The sequence below is a fragment of the Cyprinodon variegatus genome, unplaced genomic scaffold (genome assembly GCF_000732505.1).
Source record: "Cyprinodon variegatus isolate N-32 unplaced genomic scaffold, C_variegatus-1.0 Scaffold369, whole genome shotgun sequence".
NCBI lineage: Eukaryota > Metazoa > Chordata > Actinopteri > Cyprinodontiformes > Cyprinodontidae > Cyprinodon > Cyprinodon variegatus.
Window position 1 is genome coordinate 479,034 of NW_015150822.1, and position 20,994 is coordinate 500,027.

General features: G+C 39.1%; 1 protein-coding gene across 3 annotated transcripts in view; it reads right to left on the minus strand.

Annotated features, from left to right (window-relative positions):
- Positions 1 to 2,432: 2,432 nt before the first annotated feature.
- rufy2 (RUN and FYVE domain containing 2) overlaps positions 2,433 to 20,994 on the minus strand; it is a 25,155-nt gene continuing 6,593 nt past the window's right edge. Inside the window, exons 3-20 of one of the 3 annotated variants that reach the window (XM_015386471.1) lie at positions 18,782 to 18,955; positions 18,557 to 18,674; positions 15,085 to 15,186; positions 14,861 to 14,984; positions 14,373 to 14,437; positions 14,212 to 14,277; positions 14,062 to 14,131; positions 13,866 to 13,967; positions 12,213 to 12,329; positions 12,031 to 12,123; positions 11,874 to 11,948; positions 11,695 to 11,792; positions 6,702 to 6,821; positions 6,386 to 6,515; positions 5,204 to 5,298; positions 5,002 to 5,050; positions 4,135 to 4,215; positions 2,433 to 3,997 (exon numbers count right to left, since the gene is read on the minus strand). In XM_015386471.1, coding sequence (XP_015241957.1) covers positions 3,854 to 3,997; positions 4,135 to 4,215; positions 5,002 to 5,050; positions 5,204 to 5,298; positions 6,386 to 6,515; positions 6,702 to 6,821; positions 11,695 to 11,792; positions 11,874 to 11,948; positions 12,031 to 12,123; positions 12,213 to 12,329; positions 13,866 to 13,967; positions 14,062 to 14,131; positions 14,212 to 14,277; positions 14,373 to 14,437; positions 14,861 to 14,984; positions 15,085 to 15,186; positions 18,557 to 18,674; positions 18,782 to 18,955 — 1,823 coding nt within the window. In that variant the 3' untranslated portion in view covers positions 2,433 to 3,853. Of the gene's footprint in view, positions 3,998 to 4,134; positions 4,216 to 5,001; positions 5,051 to 5,203; positions 5,299 to 6,385; positions 6,516 to 6,701; positions 6,822 to 8,775; positions 9,475 to 11,694; positions 11,793 to 11,873; positions 11,949 to 12,030; positions 12,124 to 12,212; positions 12,330 to 13,865; positions 13,968 to 14,061; positions 14,132 to 14,211; positions 14,278 to 14,372; positions 14,438 to 14,860; positions 14,985 to 15,084; positions 15,187 to 18,556; positions 18,675 to 18,781; positions 18,956 to 20,994 lie in introns of those variants that run through there. The other 2 variants (XM_015386470.1, XM_015386472.1) reach the window with 2 other exon arrangements.

A 20,994-nucleotide genomic window follows, 5' to 3' on the forward strand; every position in this document is an offset into this window, starting at 1 on the left:
TTATTTTTACAAAGTTAAAAAGTTTAGATGTCCAGACACCTGTTTGCACTGATGATGTTGCTTTAAACATTTAACAACAGGTCTGCTTCACATCTTCGATTCGTAAAACACACTTTTTCAGGATCTTGCAGATCTGTTTTTATATTTATTTTATATAAGAGATATTTAAGAATTTGAACCGCTTCCCTGAGCTTCCACCTTTCCCAATGACCCTCATATCTCAGCTATACTGTCAGGGGCTTTATACCCCTAGTAAGAAAAACCCAAGGCAGACAGGTCCTAGGTGAGGGACCAGACAAAGAGCAGTCGACAGACCCCTTATGATGAACTCAACAAATGGATGTAGTGTTTTCTGACCCAGGTGTGGGTCACCAGGGCCCAACTCTGCAGCCAGGCCTGGAGGTGGGGCACACTGGTGAGCATTTGGTGGCCAGGCTTTTACCCATTGGGCCCGGCCGGGCACAGCCTGAAGAGGAAACATGGGTCCCCCCTCTAATGGGCTCACCACCTGTCGGAAGGGCCAAAGGGGTCGGCCACATTGCAAATGGTAGGCAGTCGAAGGTGGGGACCTTGCCGTTCTGATTCTCGGCTGAAGAAGTCAGCTTTTGGTTCATAGAATGTCACCTCTTTAATGGGGAAGGAGCCTGAGCTAGAGATAAACAGACTTACTTCAAAGCCTGGCTCTGGCACCAATCTCCTTGAGAGAGGCTGGTCATTCTTCCAATCTGGAGTTGCCCCTGGTGTGAGGCCCCAAGCAGGAGTGGGCATACTTGTTACCCCTCATCTTGGTGCCTGTATGTTGGGGTTTACCATGTGAATGAGAGGGCGGCCTCCCTCTGCATACATGTGGGTGCTGACTGTTTGTGCTTATGTGTCAAAAACAGCAGTTGAATTGTCCAACTACATTGTCCATGACGAACACCATGTTTTGAGAATAAGGGTGTCCATATGTGCTCTTGGCACCAGGAAACCCAAGGCTGTAGTTCAATGATCAACTTCGTTGTTTCATCTGACCTGTGGCCGCACGTCTTGGACACTCAGGTGAGGAGAGGAATGGAGCTCTCCACCGACCACTACCTGGTGGTGAGTTTATTCTGATGGTGGAGAGCCAGTCAGAACTGGTAGGCCCAAATTTTTTGTTGGGGTTTGCTGGGAACATCTGGCAGAGTCCCCTGTGAGACGGAACTTTAACTCAACAATCTTGAAAAGGTCTGAACACATTCCGAGGGAGGTGGGGGACATTGAGCCATGTTTGGTGCCTCTATTGTTGAGGTAGCTAGTGATGGCTGTGGCTGCAAGATTGTCAGTGCATGTTGTGGCTGCAACCCTCGAACACGCTGGTGGATACTGGCTGTGAGGGAAGCTGTCAAGCTGATGAAGTCCTACCAGGCTTTATTGGCCTGTGGGACTCCAGAAGCAGCTGATGTGTATCAGCAGTCAAAGCGGCAGGGGGCTCGGCAGGACACTGAGGCAAACACTCGAGCGTGGGAAGAGTTCGGAGAGGCCATGGAGAAAGACTTCCATACAGCTTCGGAGTGATTCTGGTCCACTATCTGGCATCTCAGGAGTGGGAAGCAGTGCAGTACCAACACTGATTATAGTGGGGGTGGTGTGCTGCTGACCTCGTCTCAGGATGTTGTGTGTCGGTGGTCTTCTTCAAAGACCTTAATCCCACCAACACATTGGGGAAGCAGAGACAGGGGACTCAAGTTCGGGTATCCCCATCTCTGGTATTGAGGTCAGAAAGGGGGTTAAAAATTAATTGTGGCAGCTTGGGGCTGCATGAGATTCGCCCTGGGTATCTTAAGGCTCTGGATGTTGTGGGGCTGTATTGGTTAACGCGACTGTAACATTGAGTGGACATTAGGGGCAGTTCCCCTGGATTGGCAGACTGGGGTGGTGGTCCCCCTATTTAAAAACGGGCAACAGGGGGTGTGTTCCAAGTACAGAGGAATCAAACTCTTAAAGGTATAGTGGAGGATGTTCTTTTTTCCAGGTGGATCATCAACATAAGTCGTCCTAATAACTGTCAATCATTAGGGCCGCTGCTCCTCCACGATGAGGAGAGCCAGTTCTGGTGGTCAGGAAGGAACCTGGTTAGGACGCCCCCTGGATACTTCCCTGTGGGAGTTGTTCCTGGCACATTCCACCAGGAGGAAACCCAGCAAACCTAGGAGGAACTATTTTTTTTAAGCTGCTCCCCCCACAACCCGACCGGGTTTCAGTGGAAGAGGATGGATGGAAATAGATAGCATTTCAGGGACCCTATAATCATCTTACTGAAAAGAATAACCTGTTCTTTTATGACCAATTTAGAAAAGAAAAAAAATTGACTTATGAGCCAAAGAGCTCACTATATAGAGATCAGTCAGCCTGAAACAACTAAACTGAACAGAATACAAAAACACAGATGCTTTTGAATAATCACTTTATAAACTCCAAAACAAAAGCCCCCCCAAGACAATCTGAAGTTATCCTGAGATAAATAAAAGAAATCTCTATTGCAGAAGGCAGCCTCTATTGGCTTCCATACTGTAATACACAACTCAAAAAAAAAAATATATTTATAAAAAATTAGGGGTTTTAAACTTTCCTTGTAAACCATGGAGCAGTGCTGAAATGTCCTTAGCAGCTGACTTCAAATTAACAGGGATTGTTTGGACAAATCAATGTGCAGAATTCACAAAAATCAAACATAAATACAAAATGTCTATGATTTATAAACTCTATGATTGGCAAATACCTGTGTGTGCAGTTAGTGGTTCATCAACACAAACCACTGTATAAGTGCAGCTTCAATCTCAACAGACTGGCTAGTGTTGCTACTGTGAAATATCATAAAACATCACTTTTTCTAACAGAAATATCTTTGCAACAGATAGGAATGTTTTTCAGCAACATTGGAAACAGAGATGAGTGGCATAAACTGTATTTACATTGGCTCAAATGGCACTGTTGAATTAGTCTCGTCTAGTGTCCTAACTGACACTAGTTTTTACGCAGCAGCTCTGCTATACATTTATTTCAACCTGATCAAGATTACCTTCTTAAACTTTGATCAAACAAAATCCAGAAGATCTGTGTTTGCAGCCAAATAATCCTTGCAAAAAGTATCTGTAGTCTTTATTTGCATTCAACCTGCCAGTTAGGCTTAGCGTTGAGAATTCCCGTAAACGTTGCTGTAAGACAGCTTGTTCTCATCACACAGAGAAGGCCTTCCAAAGTCAGACTTTGTGGCAGAACAACAGCAAAAAGGCACATGTCCTTCAGACTGTTATAGATATATAATCTCAATAGATTGGGTTTCGGGTTTGTCACGTGCAGTGTAACGGTGGAGTAGTGGGTTTGGTTCTGAAAACCACTTAGCAGAACCAGTCAGTGCAATTTCACTTTCAGTTCTTTATGAAGTAGCTTTATGTTCAAACTCACTGATCCACAGAAAAAAACATGAACAGCAGACCTGCTGTTCATACCGATGAATTACATCCTGTTTTTTTCTTTTGGAGTCTTTTAAATAATGTACAACTTTTGTCCCCATATGACTGATTTTCTTTGCTACACATAAAAGTTGTTTTTAACTTAGAACAAGGCAAGAATAATATAGCCAAAAAGAGCACAGTCACTGCTTCCTCTTTACAAGAAACTGCACCAGACGATGTGAAAGGAACATGCAGAATGTGCCAAAATAGCCTGTGAAATGTACAAAGAAAAAAGAAGACTACATAAAACCAGGATCTGTTGATGTGGTCCACCCTTAACAGCAATCCATAGAGGACACATGGGTCTGATGAAAGCCTTGAGAGTAGATAGTTGTAAGTCCAACAGGATGTGGCAGCTGTGGCGGAGGTTTGTCTCATGTTGCGTTGGAGGAACATCTCTGGAGGAGGAGGGCGTGGCACGTGTCGCAGACTCTGACTGGTTTGGGAGATGCAGGCAGAGGAAGCTCGTTGTCAGAGCAGCTGTTGCAGAAAATCTCCCCGCAGTTCCTGCAGTGGTGCTGTCAACAGATGTCCAATTTAATCTTAAATGCCTTGTTTCTATTTCATTTTTCGATGGAGGCTTAATCTAAAATAGCTAGCACGAAAAGGTCAGCCCCTGGCTTTTACTTAAAAATAAACTCCAATGATTACCAACCTTTCGTCTTGAAATGGAAAACTCCTTCTCACACAGCTTGCAGTGAGTGGCGTCTTTATCCTTCAACCATACCTGCCCCCCCTAAAAGCAAAAACCAGTCTGTTTGTTTCACATACAATTCTGCAGCAACATCTCTATAAACCAGAGTATCATCAAAAAGCCAATTTATCCCTAATATCTCAAGAGATATAATGAATCTCATTGATGTGTTACACCGAGATTGGTGCATTTTAAGCGTTTATTATTATTGATTATGATATTTAAGATTAACAACTAATGGCAAATCAACTTTAAGTTCTTCAAATAAAAAAGGATCTAGCATAAGACCATCAAAAACTATTTTAACAGAAATTTTTCAGTTTTTCTCCTTAGCCCAGGTTTGACGCTCCTAACATGTTCTGTGATAGAGAAGTCTCTTGACAAAAGGAGTGGGACAACTGAAGCAAATGTCTGTGTATGTGTGTCTGTGCAGGATGAAGTCTCTGCCTTTGGAATCTGGGCGTGGCTTCTTCCTCCTATGGATGTATTTTAGCTATTCATTTTTTTCCTACCACACTTTTTGTTTAAAAAATTATTTTTTTTTTGGTCTTATGTAATTAAGTGATTCTCAGAGAAACTGAATCTTTAATTTTCATTTGCTATAAGTAAAAATCAGTCAATAGTTTTAAATCAGATATGAATGTTCTAAATACATAACTGCAGGAACTGTTCAATGGATCTATTTTCTGTGAGCTTAGATTTTTTAATTGAATTAAATAATATAGAATTTAGCAAACTTTAACTTTTTGATTAACTGAAATACTACAACTTTCATTGCATTTAAATCAGTGAGTCACTAAACCTGACTTCAAAGCTCTGTGGTTTCACCTGCAGGGCCTTGTTGGCTTCTTTGATGTCCTCAATCTTCAGTTTAGATCTGATGCACAAAAAGATTTAAGGGAAAAGACAGAAATAAAAGTTTTTTCCTGAACAGTCAGAACCATACTTTGCCTTTGAATAGACTAACACATAACCTGGTTGAAGTTTAGAAAAATTTCACTGAAGGAAACCTTAGGTAGAGTAGACATACTCGCTAAGTTTGGACCCAAGTTCCTCCAGGGCCCTTTCTTGGTCTTCACAGATCGTCTTCAGCTGAATGTTTTCATCCTGAAGGCGATGAAACTCCTGGAAAACACAGAAAAGGTGAACAGATTAAATCAAAGCAGTCAATGTGTCTTTGTAGCATTCAAATGATAATTAGCCTTGCAAAGGAATAATTAACATCAGTGCGGTTTACTGAGATTTTTGTGATGGAACAATGAACTTTAAGCTTAATAACCTGAAGTAAAATTATAGTTTTTTAAATATTTATCAGCAAAAATGTTGAAGCTTCTTTCACAAGCAACTGCCCTCAAAAATCATCACCCTAGCCAACTGGACTCATCCCATCTGTCTTCTGAAAGTAAAGAGTTTAGCTGGACTGCAAACCTACTGTAGGGCGACTGTCTGCCTGAACTGAGAGGATGATGAACCACAGATGCAGCTTAAGGTAACTGTTGAAGAGCTGCAGAAATCAAAAGCCAAGGTTGTAATATCTGAAGGCGGGAATAATATGAGATGTGCACTCCCCATCTCTGGCTTTTATGAAAGAGAGACGAGAAGAAGCTTCTTCTGCAACCAATACAAAGGATAGAGCAACATTTCGAAGACTGCATGTTAACTCCGTGTGATGGAAAAGGACAAACCTGAACACAACATTCACCATGGCAAAGCATGGCAGTGGAAGCATCATGTTTTTATTTTAAATGGGGGACAGGTGTTCTGAATGAATTATTGGAGCTCAATACAGGATGTTCCTGAAAGAAAACCTGTCAAAAGCTGAAAAACACAATGAGATCAGATGTTCACCTTTCATCAGGAGAACATACAGACAGGGATGCAATAGAGTGGTTTAAGTCATACATCATTTGTTTGAATGGCCCAATCAAAGTCCAGATATAGACCCCAATGAGGATCTCTGGCCAGAGTTTAAATTGTTGTCAATAGGTAATCTCCATCCAGTCTGACTGAAGTCAAGTCAATTAGAAAAGGACAGTTTCCAGAAGCTGCAGGCAGAGACAGCACAGTTAAATGTTGCTCCTTAAAGACATCTTTTTAAAATGAACGCTTCACATTTAATCCATAACATGTAAAACCTTATGTTACTTTTTCTTAAAATAACTCAAAACCAGATTGAGGTTTGGATTATTTGGTGAGGTCTACGTTTTCTCACCTTCTTCAGTCCGTTGATCTGTAAGGCCTCTGTGCTGAGCTGAGACACCATGTCTCTCTCTCTTTCCAGATCATTCTGTAACATGTGTCTCCACTCCCTCTCGATCTTCAGGTCTGTCTCCAGCTGCTGCCTGAACGTTAAAGATGACCATAAACGGAACACATAAAAGGATACATTTCAAACTCAATCAAAAAGAAGTTCATCTTATTTTTTTTTATTATGAATAATTTAATAAACTCCAGATTACAATGTTCTGTGAGATGAAGATGCCATGAACATGTGCAGGTCTAACTCTGAGACAGTGAAGTTTGCTTACAGCTGCTTCTCTCTTTGATCGATCTGCCGCTGCAGGATGTCGGCCTTGTTGGCAAAGTCCAGCTTGAAGCGCCTGGACCCCTCCTCGGCGGAGCTGCGGTGCCTCTCTGCCTCCTGTAATCTGCACCATTATAACCAGGGGACAAACTCAGGACCGTGGAGAGAAAAATCTGGGAGGTGTGTGCGCGCAGGGAGAAAATAAACAAAACGGGAAAGAAAAACAATGGATGGGAGGATGGGTTGAAGACTCAACGCTTGTGCTGAGGTGAAAGATGAAGAAAGTAAAATGGTGTGGTGCAAGCTGCTGTTTAAATCTACAAAACAAAATGAAAAGGGAAAGATAAGAGTATTTTTTTTTTGTTTGTTTTAAAGTCACGTGCAGCTTTAGCAGCATAATTTTCTTTTAATATTAAGATGCCTTTCAAAACCTTTTTTGTTGATCCATTTCAGTTTAATTTCAGGATGAGTGGTTGTAGATCCCTACAAACTAAAATAAGCAAACACCTTACTTTTAAACAGGGTAAATAAACTAACAGAAAACCAAATAAATACTCTAGCCACAATCAGCACTTTCAAAACATTTTGATTTATTGATCACTGTGATAAAATACAATAGTGAACTTCAACTAGCATGACTGGCTCCATTTCTGTCCAAAAATTCAAGTTTTTATAAACATGGTAATTAGAACAGTCAGGAAGATTATTTTCTATTTTAGTGTATATCACAGAAGTCAGTAAGAACGCCAAAAATGAGAGCAATGCAGATTTTTACAGCTTTGTAACCAGTTTGTTTCTGCAGATATTAATCAACCTTTAGGAAGGCAACTCTGCAGTTTTAAAATGACTTTAAATTATATTCACTAATGCAGGGGTGGGCAATTCCAGTTCCCAGGGGCCGGTATCGTACAACTTTTACATCCATCCTTGGTCCAACACATGTAAATCAAATGGCTGAGTTATCTCTTCAGTATGCACTCAGTTCGTCCAGAGTCCTCTCAATCATCTAATAACTTGATAAGGTGTGTTGAACCAAAGGCACATCTAAAGGTTGCAGGATACCGACCCTCTGGAACTGGAATTGCTCATTCCTGATCTAAAACTTAATTCACTTGTTAAAAAAAGTTTTACTAGACATTTTGAGCAGGAGCAGAAGGGACTAACTGCAGGTGCAGACGGGGTTTTCACAGCCACTGTGAAGCAGGTCAGGAGGTGCAACACATGCAACACAAACCAGCAACAGATTTGAAGCAGTGCGCTGCACAAACAGTCCCATCTGCTCTAAATTCCTCACAGACTGACTTGGCAAAATAACCAAAACAACAAGAAAATGACCGCAAGAGGAAAACTGATTTGACAAATTGACTTTCACACTAGAGCCAGTTGTTTTTTTGTTGATTTTTATTTTTTTTATTTTTTTATAGTCACCATATTCATTTTAATTTACTGGGATTTCCTGTAAAGGACTATCGCATAATGGTGCATTTATGAAGTGGAAAGAAAATGATGCACGGTTTTCAAAAACTTCTACATATGAGAAGTATGGAGTTCAACACAGCCGAGTGCACTTAGTGGGTAGAAGCCACTTTTAGGCATTACAGCAGCATCATTTAGGGACTTCAGGGCTCCACTGTAATCAGCTCCATCCATCTTTATCTCCATCGATCATCTTTTCTAAAAATAAATGATGAAGCCATCATCATCTCCACATATCACCATTGAGATGGCCGTTTTAATTTCATAGAAAATGAAAACCAGCTTTCAAATGATAGATTCAACAAGTGAGGGGTTTATTATGCATGTATTACCTAATCCTGCTTTAAAATCTACAGAACTTTATCTTTCACCATTTTCCTTAAACTCCATTATGCTTTTTTTCCTCACTAATGTTGGCTAACGAACACAACTGCCTTTATCCTGACGTTAAATCTCACACAGCTGGACTCAATTCACTAGTTACCTGATGTCTCAATTGGATCGTTCCCACTCTATTTTCAGAGGTGGCAGATTAAAGGGGACAGAGTTCAATTGCATGCCACACTTTTAAGATTTTGAAAATTGTATTAAAAAAAAAAATGTGAAAACTATACATCTGTTTCCTTCCACTTCGTATTTATACAATTTATGAGTTTATTTCTCCTCTAGAACTTTTACGGTAACAGAATGTAAGGGACACACTTTAAATGCAGCTATGGGACAACATGAACACTCCTATCCTCTGGACAGATTTTGATCCTAGAACAAGGACTCACCCTGATGTTTGTGTTCACTTTCCACTTTGTATCAACCATAAAAGAAGACCCAATGGTTACATATCAGAGTCAGACTACCTTACTGCATAGAAACTGAGCGTTGTTGGAACGAAAGGTGATACACACGTGACTGAATATATAAGTAGTGTATAGTTCATTGAAAAGCATTAGAGCGACAATCCAGCAGCTCTCGGCAAAGCTTCTCAGGAAGCTTGTTTGCTCTAATGCTGATCAGTTCTCTGGATCTAACTTGGTGAAAACCGTCTCAAATATCCACAGGAGCTGAATCTGACATACAGTGGGTTTTATACCCGATTCTATGCCGCCTCTCTGGCCTGTAAAACCATTTCACTATTTTGAGTTAAATAACAGGAATGTTGTTCAGAGTTTAGTGAATTATTGGTGCAAACATGTCCTCAAAAGGAGATGTCTTTGACCAGCTTGTACTGGTGCTCTGTGTCTGTGCTGGCACACTTAACAAATGACATAGCAAGTGTTCTGGTCTGGCTGAGCAGATCTTTATCGCTGCACAAGGAGAGCGGTAGCAGAAACCAGGAGGGGGAAATAATCAGACGGCGAGGGTTCAAAGGAAGCAGAATGAATGGGATAAATGAGATGAACAGAAGGGCAGGGAAGAGGGAGGAAAGAAAGGAAGAAAGGATGTCAATACATCAGTACTCTAATGCAGCCCCAGTTACACCGACCAGTTATGTAAGTTTTCCAAGACAAACACAGCAGGAAGTGTTAGTGAGACATTGTTTCCTTAAAGTCAGGACTTAAACTGCATACATGTTTTTTTTTCTGACTGGAAATACTGGAGCAGAGGCTGGGAGGTGAAGGGGGGAAATGTGATGTAGAGAAACAGATGAACATAAATACATCAATAGCTGGTATACATTAAAATACTGGAAAACCACACACTCTATAACTAAATGTAAGATATATCCCACATTAGCTGGCAAATTATTTTATTCTTTTTAGCTTTATTTATTGGTAAGTTGAAAGTCTAAACAGAGTCTGCATCCTGCAGCACCAGCCTGCATAAAGCTTTGGAGCAGCACACTCAGAGCCAATCACAGATAAGATGGAGACTTAACCAATGAAGAGAAGGAGGGAGAGGGGAAGGGAGGGGAGGGATGGACTGATTGGACTCTGAGACAGCAAGACGAGGAGGGAATGGGTGAATCATCAACAAACCAGCAGGCAGCGTCCTAATACGGTAAGTATAAAGCACTTCATTTTAACATGCATGAAAATATCTTCACAGAAATGATCAATGAAAGAGGATAGTTTCCACAAGGACGATATAAGGTTATCTATTACCTAAAAGGAACAATTTTACTCACATAAATGGTTATATCACCTGGTTTTTTGTATGTTTGTTTTTACATGTAATGTGCCTTAACCATGTCATTGCCTGCAGCTGAGGTGACATAAAAGCAATATATGACATGATGTATGTGTGAACAGCATCCTGGTTCCTTGGGGAAACCCTGAACAATGCTGAGTCTTAATTAACTGCCTACAGATTCTTCCCTGCTTCTCCTCAGCATGAATACAGCCAAGAAAATTAGTGTGTTTATGATGTCATCACATTTTACTCAGCACTCCTAGTAAAGAAGAAAGGTTCATTTTTATTGGAGCAGGCCAATCTCACTTCTAATTGTAGAAAGCTTTAAGGACTGGATTAATTCATGTCAGCTTACATGTATCTTTGGCTAAATCACTAACAGCAGCCATGTTTTCTCCTACAATACAAAGAGATCTCTTTGCATAAGACCAATAAAAGCATCTGCATCAAAAACTGCTGTGTATGAAGTTAACAACCATCGGCAAAATGCAAAAAAATGTATTTATGAAAAGAGGCTAAAAAACGTATTTTCCATTAAAAGCAAGCGAAGCTGGAGCTCTCCTGATGTACAGGGACAGTCCCAAAGGCCTGATCACCTCAGTGATCTCTGCTGAAAGAGGAGCCATTCAGTTTTCTGTCAGAGGCCAGCAGATTTATGAAGCCAATTTTTTGCACTGCATCGAGAAAAACAGCCCCACATCATCACAGATTCTCAGCTGTACTTAACAAAGGGCATGAGGTGAATTTAGGAAACACGTTTACGTTAGTGACGACCTGCAAAGTAGCTCTATTTGACATGCAGATAGAACACAAAGGCTGTTAAAGCCACTTGGTGACATAAAAAGACCACTCATTGCTCCTCAGCTCCTTGTATGTTTCAGTAAGATGAAAAGCTGGAAGACAGCTGCTCATAGAAACAGCGCTCAGTGAAACCTAATTAATCCCAGAGGATTGATTTCCTTGATGTTCTGGAATAATATTATAAGAGTTGAATGTATAAGAGTCATTATGGGGAAAAAAAAATCAGCATCATTGCCTGCTTAATGACATAAAGCCCTATTTCACATCTTTGCTAGAAGTGCTAATAAATGAACTTATGTAGCATCATTTTTTACGTCATGAGTGTCAAACCAGACCCCATAAGGTTTAGGGTTACAAATCCTTCAACAACACATCCTGACTCAGAGTTGAAGGATGTGACACAATCTAGCCATTTCATTAATGTTTTTCAAACCAGAGACACTCTTCAAAGCAGCAGGACAAAAGTGATGAAGGCTCAAGTTTGACACCCATGTAAAAAGTGAAAAAATAAACCCACATTGAGGTGGAGAGGGTCTGGTTCTGTTTAATACAGGGTTGTGATGTGCGTCTACAGGCATGGCAAAATATCTCACCTTTGTTCGAGTTGCTTCATAGTGGCATTGATTTGATTGGTCTTCTCCTCCAGGCGGCTGATCACGTCATTCTTCTTCTTCATCTCTTCGTCGGACGACTACATGGGAGAGAGAGGGGGAATTTACAGCAGGAGGAATCGTCTACTTTTAAAAAATAAGTAGCGGGTTTATGCCATTACCTGCATCTTCTGGTACATTTCTACATTGATGGCCTTTACTTCATCCAGTTGATGCCTCAGTCCGATCAGAGTGTCCTGCTCATTATAAAAATAGTTGTCAACACATTTCTTCTCCCTGTGCATCAATATTTCATATGAGCAGGGAATCTGTGTAAACCTGTTTCTCATGGATGTCTTTCTCCAGAAGCTTCATGGCCAGCTCCATTTCCTGTTTCATAGACACCTGTGCAACCAGCTCGTTCTCCACATCCTGAGTACAGACAGGAAACACACCCAGTCTGCTGTTTAATCGCCTCCATGCATATTTTAAGAGTCCATTACACACATCCTAGGTCTGACCTGTCTGAGCTGGCACTCCTCTTTCAGCTGCCTCCTGGCTTCATTGTACATCTCATCCAAACCCTGACGGGACTGTTTGTAGGTGTCCCGCTCCACTGATGCGTCGCCTTGAGTCACCTGAATAAGTAACAAATGCATATTTTTAGACTTGTTCAATATTAAAGTCAGCATGTGGACTCTTAAAATTTTTTTTTTTCACATATGATATCTTGACTCAAGAATTGCATTCTGATGTTAGATTAATCTGTAATAATGGTGTATTCTGAGATCTTTAAAGCTAAATAAGCTAAGCTAATGATGAAATAATGTTAGTGTCGTCCAGTCAAATGCATTCTGTTTTATTTTGCTTAAAATTATCACATGCCGATAACCTTGAATAAGTACGACGTTTTGTTTTCTGAAAAATAAAATAACAAACACGTTGTATTTTGGCCTTGCTTGTGTACTGGGCTTTGAACACACATCTCTAAATTCCTCTGACAGCAACACAGGAGACAACTTCTAGACTTTTTTAATCTTTAGGAGTGTGAAGATGGATATGAAACACAGTACCGCCCGACTTCATAGATTGTGTTTAATTTATGAGCTCAGAACATTTTTTAAAGAGCTGTTTTTCCCTCTTTCTTTCATGTATAATTTGACTTCACACTGATTGAAGGTGGAAAACCAACCAAAAATCCCAGTGAGAGAACACAGGGGTGAACCTTCCACAGAACGACAATCAGCCCAGGTGCAACAGCTGCTGTGCAAAGATCATCTTGGGATACCAGATAGTAAGAACCACAGGTCAAGACTTTAACCCAGGTTTTATCAAACACCCTCCAAGTCAAAGTAAGGTGTCTGATTTTTCTGTTAAAGCTCTGCACTGGGAACCTAATCTGGTCTCCCTACCTAGAATACCTCTTTGTTATTTTTTTCTTCCAAACTCTAATTACTTTTAGGTCAGAACAAAACATTTAATTTGAAACGCATCCACATAAATGATGACAGAGGAATTCATGGAGTTAGATCGTGAATCAGTGAAAAGGGACTTCATCCTTAGTTCCCCTAAGAATTTCATTTGAAGCAGCAGCTAAATGTTACGTAACATTTGTGTTCACCTAATAAATAACATAACGTCAATGTGATTATTGAATAATGAATGTGGGATGGACTTCAACTTTGAATCACAAGGTTTTGTTGAATTTATTGTACAGTTAACTTTTATCACAGAGACAAACACTAAATATTTCACCTAGTTATAATTTCAAATGTGATTATTTATAATTTATTAATCCCTTTATGAAACAGCAGGGGGGGAAAAAATAGTAAAACCCCAACATTGCTAAGAGCTTTTATAGTTGAAAACATTGTCTGGAGGAAACTATTTTCAAGAGAAAAATATACAAATCATATGATAATTTCTACCTTCAAATGTAATAACCCACTATTCCTAACATAAATAAACCTCCTGTCTGTGTGATATGGAGGACAATCATTGGAATAATAGACAGATAGGAAATGAATAAAAATGACCTGATTAGATATTTGAAAAAAAACCCAAAAACATTAAGTTGGGCAATAATTTGCTTTACTAGTGCAACTTTTCTATTTCATCTGCATTAAAAAGGACATTTTTCATTGTTGTTTATTTCATTTTTTGTTTTGTGTTACCTCCAAATGTTGTTGTGCCTTCATCAGAATCAGGTTGTTTTCACCTCTGAGCTGCTGGTTTTCTTCCTGCAGCTTGATGATGTTGTTTTTGGCTATAGCTAGCTGCAAACACACACAGTTCAACAGTAACAGAGCTCACACCAACTCTTTGTTTTCAGGGTCAAACATTATGTCTTTTGTTTTTTTTGACTCTCACCTCTTCAATGAGTTTGGAGTTGGACTTTTCAAGTGAATCGACTCTGCTCTGAAGGCCATGAACCGTGGAGCTGCAGCAAAAAACACAAGTTTTTTCCCCCTATATTCATAAATAGTCAGTTATCTTTGATAAAAAGAACCAAAGCCCTACTTGAGTTGCCGGTTCAGCTCTTCTACATAATTCTTCTGGTCCAAGATGGATGAGATCTGGCTATTCCTGTTGTCACGGAAACACAAAAAACATGCTGTGCATCCCATTCAGAGGCATAGACCAGCTGCATGGAATAATGAACAGATGTTTAAAGGCAATACCTCTCCTCGCTTCTGTAATCGTCCATGTCATTTTTCAAATACATGGAGAAGTCAATCACTCCGACCTGAGAGGGAAAGATGAGGAAGCAAATCATTGCTGCAGATTAAAGCTCTTAAAAAAAGCAGAGGGCCCATCGTGCCTTGAAATACATGAGTCATTGTATTAGTATTGTTCAAATCAGCTTTTCTGTTCTTTAGAGAGAAAAAGGCGAAAGGACGTTCAGGCACAGCTGGTCTCATGCGAAGATGAACTGAGGGGAAAAGTCTTCCCCCATATTCTGACCCCCTAATATCCACACAACCTCCCACTCTGCTGAATGCCAAAATAAAGCCACTTCACAGGCTGGTGAAGTGGCTAAGCAGTAACACATTTTTTGATAACTGGATGAGGGAATGCTTAGTATAAAAACACAGCTGCACCGTCCTTTGATTGATGACATAAAGAGATCTATTTCTCTGTGCGATGGGGTTTAAAAAGCCTAAATTACCTGAGAGTCCAAGTCTTCCCCTTTGACACAGAGGTTAGCGTCGATGACGTTCAGGCCCACCAGCAGGCCCACAATCACTGCCCCTTCCTCCTCCAGCATCAGTGCTGAATCCTCATAGAAATCACTGAAAAAGATTCAATAGGTTCTCTCAAGGTTAACTTGCAAAACCTCTGCTATCAAAGTACAATTAGCAGAGTGAGGTGATCTCTTTCTCTAAAGTGTACCTGAGGAGGTCTTTTCGAGTGATGAGAAGTCGCAGGTAGTCGGCCAGCCGTTTCTGCATGAGAGCCAGACGAATCCATGCCCTGGCTCTGCCCAGAGGCGTCCTGCAGGACACAAAAGTATCATAATGTCAGCGAGCTGAAACTTTACTCAACAGCTGTGCTGCGTAAGGCTGGGCCCACGATATGGCCTTAAAATCTAATGACAGTATTTTGTGGGACCATCGTAATTACAATAAAATTGACAATAAAAACAGATCTTCATTCATTCTCACAGGCTGTTCTTAGGTAACTGTAGAGCTCTGATAACCAGAGCAATCACAGCTAGGCTGGAAAAATATAAACATTTAAAATAGGCTTCTTCAGGATACCAGTTACATAAAGAAGTGTGATTTATATCACTAAACATCCCATAGTAACCACATTTAATCATATTCTGTGAATTTGCCAACACCAAAATGGAAAAAAATGAAAGAGAAATGTTTAAAATTCATTTTACCCATCCTTTGAGTTTTTTTTAAACAACACTAATTCAAGTTTATTGTTTAGACGAATCAACAATAGTATCACGATAATGATAAATCATACAACAAAATGCGCAGCGCTAATGCTGAGTGGAAATGTTTGAACACTGATGTGAGACTCCAAAAGAAAAACTGAGACACTATGTATTTGAGTATATGTTATTATTGTCTCCTTATAAGTAAATTTTAAAAATGTTCGTTTGGTTTTGATATTATATAAATTAATTTTAACAGGCGTCACCAAAGAAAAAAGAAAAAAAAAATCTGACAGCTTATCTCATAATTGGTATCTCGTAATTATGAGATCTTTTCTCATAATTACGAGATAAGATCATAAGATCTCATAATTATGATACTGATCTCGTAATTGTGAGATCCTGATCTCAATATTATGAGATCTTATCTCCAAATTACGAGATAAGATCTCATAATTAGATGTTATATTTAGGAGATCACGAAAGACATTCATAGCTATGCTACATGAAATGTGAATAATGAGTGGGTTCTCGGATTTACTATGCTTTTATATCCTTTTAGGTATGCAACACTGGGAAATAAAAATGCGTTTCCTCAATGTGCACTGCAAAACATCTAAATCTAGAGAAGTCATTTTTTCTTAAAATAAGTTTTTGAATTCAGGTGGTAAAAGAGACATTTTGCCAATGTAACAAGACAATTTACACTTAAAATAAGAAAACACAATTGCATTGAATTATTTCAAGTGCATACTATCTAATTATCTTATCTTAAGAGTAAAATTACTAATTCCATTGGCAAACTATCTCATTTACCTACTCAAATTAGGTGTGAATACACTTAATTTAAGAAATTTTTACTTATTTCTAGATCGTTTATGCAGTGTGGATGGAATTAGTTTTATTTTGTCAGCACTGCGCAGTAAGTCCTACGAATTGTTTAGGCTAAAAAGCCCACTCTATTCTGACTTGCTGGAAGTCGCACTGTTCCTGCAGGAGCAATTAAATGCTTTATGGCTATAAATTAATGCATCTGAAATGCATTCCAGCTGGCTTAGGCTAGGTTCAAACTGCAGGCCTTGATGCTCAATTCAGGTTTTTTTGTGAAATCCGTTTTTTTTGCGTTGCTGTTCATATTTCCAAACATATGCGACCTGTATGTGATCTCCTGTGTGAACTGCAGTCATACAACGCAAGTGTCCTGCATGCGCAGTAGAGGACGCAATGACATCACAGGCCAGTGTGCTCTGTGTTTACAGAAGTAAACATGGATGGTAGTGCTGGAGCTCATCTAGTGATCTTTCCCAACCATAAAAACACAATCTTTTCAAGATGGTTAAACATAAATATTGCTCTCAGGATCGTTGTCCACCATGGTTGCTGTTTTAATTGCTGCTTCTTCATACCAAGACCCAGAATAGTGACCTTTGTCGGGTATTAATGGCATTCAGGTCGGATAAATGCGACCTGGCCGTTCAGAGACGAATCAGATTCAGGACCACGGAGCCAGGTGGCCTGGGTCGCATTGGAAAAAAAATCAGATCTGTGCGTTCAGACTGTTATGAAAAGATCAGATATAGGTCGCATATGGGCCAAAAAAAAAAATCGGATTTGGGTCACTTCAGGCTGCTGTGTCAACGTAGCCTTAGTGGTATCCCAAAGAACTGTCCATGGTACCTTCTCAAAATCCTAGATCCGCAAGGAGTACAGCTGAGGCTTCAGAATCATTTAAAATGATTTAAAAAGATCAGATGCTGATCTCTTAATTATGAGATTTAGCTGTCTGTTTTTTTTTCTTTGGTGAATGCAACACACTTCCGTACAATCATACATGGTTGCAATATAGTATAAAACTAGACAACATAATTATTTCAATTTACTATGCTACTTTGTATGCACTCATTTCATAAAACAGAGGCAAAGTCTTTATCTAAAAACAAATCTTAAAAGAGAACTCTGTATTGTACTTTTCACAAAGTTTCGCTGGAATTGTAAGACATCAAAGGCTGTAGATTTGCAGGACTAAAGATGGAGTCAAACAATGATCCAGGAGATGAGCTGCAACCGTTTGATTCCTGGAGTTAAGCTCCTCCTAAACCAAAACAACTCCACAAGCAGTGCTGAGAAGAAACAAGTCTTATCAACTTATTATCATAGTGCAAAAACATACATACTGTACAGTAATTGGAAATACATTTTACATTAAGAATCTTTGTTTTTCCATTGATTGGTGTATTATTGAAACAGAGACTGATTTGTGGGTCTCTTTTTTACCCGTAAGCCATAATAATAAATAATACTGTGTTTAACAATTCTTTTAAATATTGTTTTTTTTACCTCTTTAGTTTAAATACTGAAATAAATCAACTTTTTATTTATACTTTACTTTAATTGGTGTTGCATGCCTGTCTCTGCACAGATGCTCTGTATTATGCTAACTCTACTTTGTACTTTGGGTTATTTTTGCAGCCTCTGGTACAGACTAAGGTTTCATCAGCCTGTTCTTAACGTTAGGCATCTGAGCAACTCTGCTACACGTCTTTCTGTCTGACTCAGCGTCACCAAAGGAAACAGACAACACAAATGTTCCTCATTTTGCTAGAAGAGAGAAAGAATTAATATTTCACACTTGGTTTCCCGTCTAGAGAATCACTGTCAAAGATCAACAAAAACAAAAAATGCCTAACTTCTTCAAAGAACAATAAGTTTAATGTACTTAGTTAAACTCTGCATTGACAATGCTTGAAAATGCAAATAATAGAAGTGGAGGGTTTTTCTCTGCATGTATAAAATGGTAACAAACAAATAAAGAAGTGAAGCTGAAAGGTGAAGTGAAAGTAAAGAACACACAGGTACTTCCCTGAGCCGGCTCAGGTCACAAACTCCTGCTACTCCTGTTTGTGTGTGTTTAACTGCTGCAGATCAGTAGAGCATGGCAATGTGTTTAAACAAGCGGCTGCAGAATTGAATCCTTACTTGAGGCCGGGAAGGTCCCGTACAGAGGCAGAGATCTCTGACGCTTCTGGACACAGCTTCTCTACCAGCTCTAGAGGGCCCCACAGAGACTTGTTGAAGCCCAGGAAGGACTTCTTTACTGGAGACATAGGGAGAGACTTCTCAGATACACATGTGTGAAACTAAATGAGTGAGAACTCCGTTAGAGAGGGGAGATGAGACAATATCCTACTACTTCTTACTCACCTCTGAGGCCGTGTTTCAGACAGTGCTCCATAACCACAAAGAACTGTTGGAGAGGCGGGTAGTCTGAGTCCAGCGTCCGACCGAAGCTCAGTGCCGACTCAATCAGGCCTTTGATGCTAAGTTTTGCCATGTTCAGTAGGTTGGCTCGCTCCATGGCCATGGGGTCGCGCATAGCTGTGGGAGAAGAAATAGAAAACATATTGGGTTACCTTTAATAGCTCTGAACTGATGGCATGAATACGATAACAATCTGGTTACCAGCCCTTTATCTAAAAAAATAAATAAGTAACAAAGCAATATTTGTTTGGTTAAAAAACCTTCTAATAAGATACCAGAATACCCAGAGTCTTCCCTGGCTGTATGGACCAGAATGCTGCCCTTACCCAACTTGCTTCTGCACACTACATGCAAACACCTTTAACTACAAACCACAATGGCAGTTATTTATGATTCTCACAATTTTCTTCACTACTATATACATGTTTAAACACCAACTAACTCCCTTTGCTCAATCACACTCATCTGTTTAAATATCCAACTAATAGAAAAGTTATAATTCAATATAGAATGTTTTCATTGGAAAATTGGAAAGTAATTTTTCAATAATTTTCTTTTTCCTGCACACAAAACCTCCCAGGCTTGACAATGTGATTGCCTAAGGATGAAAAGCCTTTGAATACTCATGGAATTTGGAGTTAATGTGTAGCCAGACACCACCTGAGCAAATTGCAGAGGAAAATAAAATGTTGCAGCAACAGGTCAGGCTGGAGGCAGGGATTTCTCAGCATGTTCTTTGACACAGTGAAACAAACTATAAATATGGATTCCACTGTTTGTCTTGTTCATTTGATCAGTTAATGTCCGTTAATATACAAAAGCAGCTTGAGGTTTAGTGAGGCTGCAGAGATTTAAAAAAAATTATTTTCTGCAGTTTGCTTTGCAAAATTATTACTGATTATAAGCAAAATTTAACAGTTTTAATCGTGTTACATAAAAATCACACACCTTTGTGGATTTTGGGGGAAAAAATAAATGTGGTAGATGAGGTAGAAAATAACTATGAAGCAGCAGCAACATGATTTACAAATTAAACAGTCTTTTAATTAAAAAAAGGACAGTTGCCTAAACAGTGAAGAGAGTATATCTAAAGGTTAAGGATATCCTATTCAAAGTCTATACCTAAATAAAACAAACAAAAAGATAGGAGTAGAGTTGAAAATTGATGTTCACACTCTGACTGAGCTGGTGAAATAAGAACTATTAAAAATGTACTGTTTTAATTAGAAATCAGATTTAAGTATCGACTCAGACACATTCTTCTGATTTCCATTTGTGAAACAGTTCAAATCCATGTAGATTCATATTACACACAACTTTGTGATACTCTATCAAAAAAAAAAAAAATCTTTAAAATACTTTGAGGTTTAAGGTTGGAAAAAGGAGCATTGGTTGAAACTATTTATGCTAGGAACTGTCAGCAAGAAGTTAATATTAAAGGTATAGTGGAGGATTTTCTTTTTCCAGGTGGATCATCTAAATAAGTGGCCCTCCTAATTGCCAATCATTCTGGTGATATGTTTACATAAGACCGTCCTACGTGCTCGTCCCCATTTTCACTTACCAGTGGTGAGTCTGACACTGGAAAAATCTCAAATCTTCTTTTGGAGTAAGATTGCATGGGCAATGCAAACAGAAAATTTTTAAACATAGTGTGCAGGAGGAGATATGGGCTGGTGAATGCATTTGCACGAATAAGTGTTCCCTATACGGAGCAGGTACAGGGTTGTTCATGTGCATTTCTTTTATAAGTTGAGCGGGCGGGTCTTTTCAAAAATTCGCAAAAATCCTCCACTATACTTTAAAGTTAAAATGTCAAAAAGAAGAAAGTTAAAAAATAATGAATATTTTCTTTATATGATGAATATCTACATTTATCTCAGACCATCTAGTAAAATTTCAATGTATCACACTCAAATATTATTTTTAATTAGTGATATAATATATATGTATGTTTTTAATTAAATTCTTCATATAATTATGGAACTTATGTCTAAAAAGGGTATGAAGAAGCACAGAGTATTTAATCATACCACCAACAATCATCACAAATTCATATTTTACTTAAGAATCCATACAACCCAGATGTCCATTAAGTAAGCAAATTAATTAATGAATTAATGTACATATAAACATACATGCACATAGGCATGTGA